Source organism: Octopus bimaculoides, chromosome 1 (genome assembly GCF_001194135.2).
Source record: "Octopus bimaculoides isolate UCB-OBI-ISO-001 chromosome 1, ASM119413v2, whole genome shotgun sequence".
NCBI classification, from domain to species: domain Eukaryota; kingdom Metazoa; phylum Mollusca; class Cephalopoda; order Octopoda; family Octopodidae; genus Octopus; species Octopus bimaculoides.
Window position 1 is genome coordinate 169,076,134 of NC_068981.1, and position 5,932 is coordinate 169,082,065.

Consider the following 5,932-nt stretch of genomic DNA (forward strand, 5'->3'; position numbering starts at 1 on the left):
ACTATGCAGTAAGCTGCATCTTTTATTCATCAGTGCACGTATGGTCAAGACACATAAAGAATAAACAAAAATCGACATACCCTGATGTACCCAACAACAGCAGCACGGCAACTTCTGTTCATCCTTATATATCCGTGAAAGAGGCGGGCTATTCAAGTTACATTTTCGGCAACATGTGCTTTTACAGAATAATATTCAGCACTGAATATGTTCTAATTATTTATAATATAATATAAGGATAACATCTTTTTAAGAATTTATCAAGTAGTCAGCGTGAAAAAAACCTCATAAGGAAAAAAAAAAAAACATCATTTTTTTCCATAAATATATATAATATAATTTATATAAGGGCATTATTATAAAATAAAGTCTTACGCTTTATATATATATATTTATATATGTATGTATATGTCTATGTATGTGTGTATGTATGTGCGCGTGTGTTTGTGTGTGTGTATGTTTGTGTGAAGTGCGTTAAAAACTATCCGACTTTATATTTTCACGCCAAAACTAATGTTGCATGAGTAAAATCGTTTAGGTGGGAGGTGACGCCATTCATCGTACTCAAAAATTATCGTGCGGGTAGGCCGCATTAGTTTTCGGCTGTTATGACTAGGCGACACACATCGCCTACTGTGCGGTCATCGGGTTTTTGTTCTTTGCAAAATGACCGAACGCTTCGAGTAAAGGCCATAAACACATATTTCATCACTAGTGACGATGGTCTTTGTGAAATCTGGGTACAGCATGTCCAGACGGTCCCCATACAGAGTTGCTTCTGTTGAACTTTGGGGCTGAGTTTTGCCGGCTTATTCCCACTTCGTGAGCAATTTCGTGGAACGTTACACCACGGCCTTTCATGACCATTCGCCTAATCTTCTCAATCGACTTCTCGTTTCCGCCTGTGGATGGGTTACCTGAGCATGCCTCACTCTCCACTGAGGTGCAGCCATGTTTCAATTAGTTGTACAGCTCCTTAATCTGAGTTTTGCCCATGACATCAACGCCAAAGGCCTGTTGAGTCTTCTGGATGGCTTGAGCTTGAGTATCACTAAGCTTTGGCAAAGCTTAATGCAACATCCCTGCTCGATGCCTTCAGTTATCTTGCATGTAAACGAAAATCTGACGAGCAAGCAGCACTCGTCTGTACTCTAGGTTTTACGGCCGTTTTGCAGTCAACCATTGCGAAAATTTCCACGCATGCGTAAGAAGGGTGGCGTCACCAGTCACCGAAAGGACTTCATTCACAGACACAGATACACAAACATATACACACACATACATACATACATATATATATACATATATATATATATATATATATATATATATATATATATATATATATATATATATATATATATATACGACGGGCTTCTTTCAGTTTCCGTCTACCAAATCCACTCACGAGGCTTTGGTCGGCCCGAGGCTATAGTAGAAGACACTTGCCCAAGGTGCCACGTAGTGAGACTGAACCCGGAACCATGTGGTTGGTAAGCAAGCTACAAGAATCGGAGACGGTTTTAGCTGAAGAATGGACAAACATTCCTTTGGTAACAATTCAAACTTTGTACGAGTCCATACCTCGTAGAATTCAAGCTGTAATTACTTCTCAAGGCGGTCATGCCCCTTATTAAGATAAATTTGCTTGAAATTTTAAGATGTTTCCATTATTTTGTCCAACCCCTGTATGTATATATATAAAATATACATTCTATTATATATATAAACATAAGTGTGTGTGTGTGTGTGTGTGTGTGTGTGTGTGTACATGTGTATATATATGTAAAATATATGAGCATCTATATACGTACAGATATATATATATATATATATATATATATATGTGTGTGCGTGTGTGTGTATCTCTCTCTCTCTCTCTCTCTCTCTCTCTCTCTCCACACACACACATATATGTATATATATATATACATGCGTGCGTGTTTGCTCGAGCCTATTTTAGTATTTGGGTTATGTTCATTAGCAGTTTATATAATAATGGAGGAAATGAAATAGGAAATTGAGGAACGTCACGACTCATGAAAAAATTAAATACCACGTCTACGTAAGTTAGCAAATAGAAAAGTACAAAAGAAGTAGCATGAAATCTGTAAGCATATCAGGAAAGGAATTAGTGTATAGGTATGTTTCAGTATGTATGTGAGTGAACATGAGAAAAACATAAGTAATAATATAATATAATATAATAAAATATAATATAATATAATAATATATAGTATTGTATTGTACTGGGTCGTGTGACGTGAAATTATTAAAAAAAACCCCAAAAACGCTGATCATCGGAAATATCACAAATTTTTAGTAAATTATCAAAGAATTATTTTACGCACAGAGTTATTAAGGCAAGAGATGAAAGTGTCAGAGCATTGTCATGTCATTTCATAATGGTTAGTGTACTTTTCTCTATAAGGTTACCGTAATGATTAAATTAGTTTTATGATGCTTACACTGCTACTTCACGAGACAAAAACCCCGATGAAACTAGTACGAATGCATCTATAAAATATTTACTAAGATGAAAAGTAAAAAAAAAAAAAGAAAAAATCAATCAAACTAGTATAGAAGGAAAAGAAAAACCTATTACTAGCTTGTGTTTTAGAAAAGCAAATTGTATCAAACATCTCATGCACTACAGCGGCGAGTGGAATATTGTTTAAGCAGGAATGCTAGAATACTACGTTTTATTTTCTCTTGAAAATTGTCAAACTGTTAACATATGAAACTATTTTTAAAATACTGGAAAAAATATTAAGTAAAAAAAAAAGATTCTAGCCTCAATTTCAAATAGGAAAAGTTTTATATTTCAACCCATGTTTTATTAATTTTCTTAAAATGTTTTTATATTATAAAAAAATAAGAAATAATTCTTTGCATAAATTTTACCTGGCTTAAAAAACGATCATCAATCGTCATGCAAAACCAGGCATTTATTTTTAGTGCTGGAAGTGTTATCGTGCATTGAAAATTAATTTTTCTGTTTTAAAATTAAGAGTGTTATATTTCTAAAAACAATGATAAAATAAGCATTCTTTGGATGAAGAATAGGAAATAAAAGATTTCAGCGGTTATTATTCCAGACATGAATTAGTTTCAAAGCTTTCCTTCACCATTCCAAACCACTTACCGCTGCCTAATGGCCCCTCTGGGTATTGGGGGGCATATGAAGAATTTTGGGCTGGAATATAAAATGAACAATAGAAGATAGAGAATAGAGAATAGAGAATTGTGTGACAACGTAAAATTCTGTGACATTATTATGATAAACAAACTAATAAAGAAAAATTGAATGAAAACAAAAAAAAAAAAAAAATGAAATAGTGTACGTTATTTTTATTGTCATACTTTCAGAGCGGAGAGTCTTTGCTGTAACAATATAAAAGAAAACATTTCTCCTTTTATTTTCTTTTAAAAATAAAACCTAGCCTAGCCCTTAACTTTAGCTCTGATCCTAACATGAACGTAACTCTTTTTTCAATGCTGTAACCTTAAATCAAAAGAATAAAATCAAAGGAATGAAAGTCATAGACAGAAGGATCAATAGTTTGACAGTTACGACTAACTAATCAAACTAAAGAATTAAGATGAAACGATTTTTCTGTTCACAAAGAATGAATCACATCAGTTTCCTTTGCTCATATTTTAGCTACTTAGAGCAACACTGGCAAATAATAAAGGAATAAAAGATTACTATTTTCATAGGATCGTCAGAGGAGAAGGAGGAGGTGCTTATGAATTTTACAAGCCGGTCCAGAGTGGCGGGACTGTTGCGGTTGAAGTTCAGGTCGGTGCTGATAAAACACAAGAAGGAAAGGAATTGCAAAGGGAAGGCCAAAGTGAGAAAGAAATGGAGAAAGAGTTTAGAGTAATGTTTGGGCGGTGCGAAACAATCAGCAGAATTACATATGGTAGATGGGGAAGGTGGGTCTTTTTAGAGACGGTACTCAGCTCGCTATTTCAGAGAAGTAGTGGCTATCGTAACTTTGATAGAAGAGTGAAGAACAACATTGTGAAACCTAAAAATTGTGAAACCCATCCAGATAGCTCTCACTTCAATGTCGTCGAATATGTTAATACTGCATGCACGTAACATTTATTGTCCTCAAGATATTGTTAGTGTTTTAATGCGTGCCTCACTTGAAATTTGTAGAGCACCAGAAACTGATGAAGGCTTAAAGTAAAGTCTTATATTTTAGGGTGTACGGAACATAAACGAACTTAAGTGTATACCAAGAATTACATATGCGGTCGGTACATGCTACAAAGGTGCCGTGTAACAGTTAACGAAGAAATAAAAGTCAAACCACAAGCAGGCAATGTTCTTAAAAATCGTAGACCTTACTGATGTCATGAACAACATTGTTTTCGCCGAAGATGAAAGAAGTGTGAATAGAAGTTGGCAATTCAAAAACAGTTCGGATACATTTTGAGTCCACTTCGCGATTATGTGAACGAGGAGTTACTGGCGACATGGAGACGGTTTGGAGTTCTGTTGAATACAACTGAGTAGCAATTTGTTACTGGGGTCATTTATGCAGCTGGAGTAATGCACCAAGTCACTTTTGTTTTTATTTTATGGTAGTTATGAGGTAGTATGGTGTCTCTCTATTAATAGTGGTGGCTGCCTTTCTCCAGGAATTGTTGTCAATGTTCTTTGACAGTTGGGCTTCAATATGGTATTTGGTAAACACCAGGTTTAAGGATTTTGTTGTTGATGTCGTCTGGCAATAAGCTATCTCAGTTAAGTAGGAGGAAAAGATAATTGATTCCAGTTAATATAGAATTAGGGGAGTTCGGTTCAACCAGCAATCTTGAAGTGCTAGACTATTTGATTTGTATAGTGTATTGCGCAGTAAGGGCAAGTACAATGTAATGCTTCTTTTGGTTATTGATCAGGTTACAGATAGATTGCAAAGTATAAATAAGGAAAGGTTAAGGATATTTAGGGTATCGGTGTGTGTTCCCAAGATGCAGATAAAAGAGGATATTAACTGGTGCATAATTTTAGTAGTGCCATAGTATGTAGCATTCTCACCAACAACGTCTATGTTGGAGGAAGAAGAATGAATTGATAAAGTATTTCAACTCACTCCAGGTCGATATTCGAGTGTTAACGGAGTTAACGTAAGGTACGTCCTTCTAGAGCGAACAGTTGAACATAACCCCACATGTGGCGCAATCATTTGGTTGGTAGGCGTAATGGATAACACAGATATTCAAGGACTGATTAAGAACACAATTGTTTGGTTACGTTGTTGTTGTTTTTGTTTTGTCAGTAAGGACACAAAATTAAATAACAACGTCCACAAATAATAAAGTAAAGCAGATATTAAGAAGGTTTTTGAAAATTTTAAATTTACGAAAATTATCAATTAAGATAGTTGTTTTTGAAAGATAGATTGAATTTAGTTGTTTGAATTCTCTTTTTATAAACATTCAAATGAACACAAAACAGGAATAAAAAAGAAAAGATGAAAGAAAGAAAAGTATACAGGAAGTGAGAAAGCGATTTTACTTTTTACACGAGTTTCTGAAGAAGTTACTAAAGTACTTAACGAGTTTCTCCAGTTGAGTGTGATAATAGAAAAAAAATAAATAAAAAATATTCATTAGAACTGTTTTGTCGCCGTCGTAAAGTTATTGGGATAATTATACAATGTATGCATGTATGCACGTGTTTGTATGTAGGTATGATGGTATGCATATATGCATGAATGTATGTAAATATGCATGTAAATATATATATATGTGTGTGTGTGTACTTATGTATGTGTATGTATGCATGACTATATATATCCATATATCCACACACAAATCTAAAACTATACACAAACACATGTGTCTATATATATATATGTGTGTGTGTGTGTGTGTGTGTGTGTGTGTGTGTGTGTGTGTGTGTGTGTGTGTGTGT

At 34.4% G+C, this 5,932-nt stretch overlaps 1 protein-coding gene across 1 annotated transcript in view; it reads right to left on the minus strand.

Moving 5' to 3' along the window:
- LOC106870663 (neuronal acetylcholine receptor subunit alpha-3) overlaps positions 1 to 5,932 on the minus strand; it is a 271,917-nt gene that overhangs the window by 69,100 nt on the left and 196,885 nt on the right. The window contains exon 3 of the mRNA XM_052971699.1: positions 3,146 to 3,196. Coding sequence (XP_052827659.1) covers positions 3,146 to 3,196 — 51 coding nt within the window. The remainder of the gene's footprint in view (positions 1 to 3,145; positions 3,197 to 5,932) is intronic.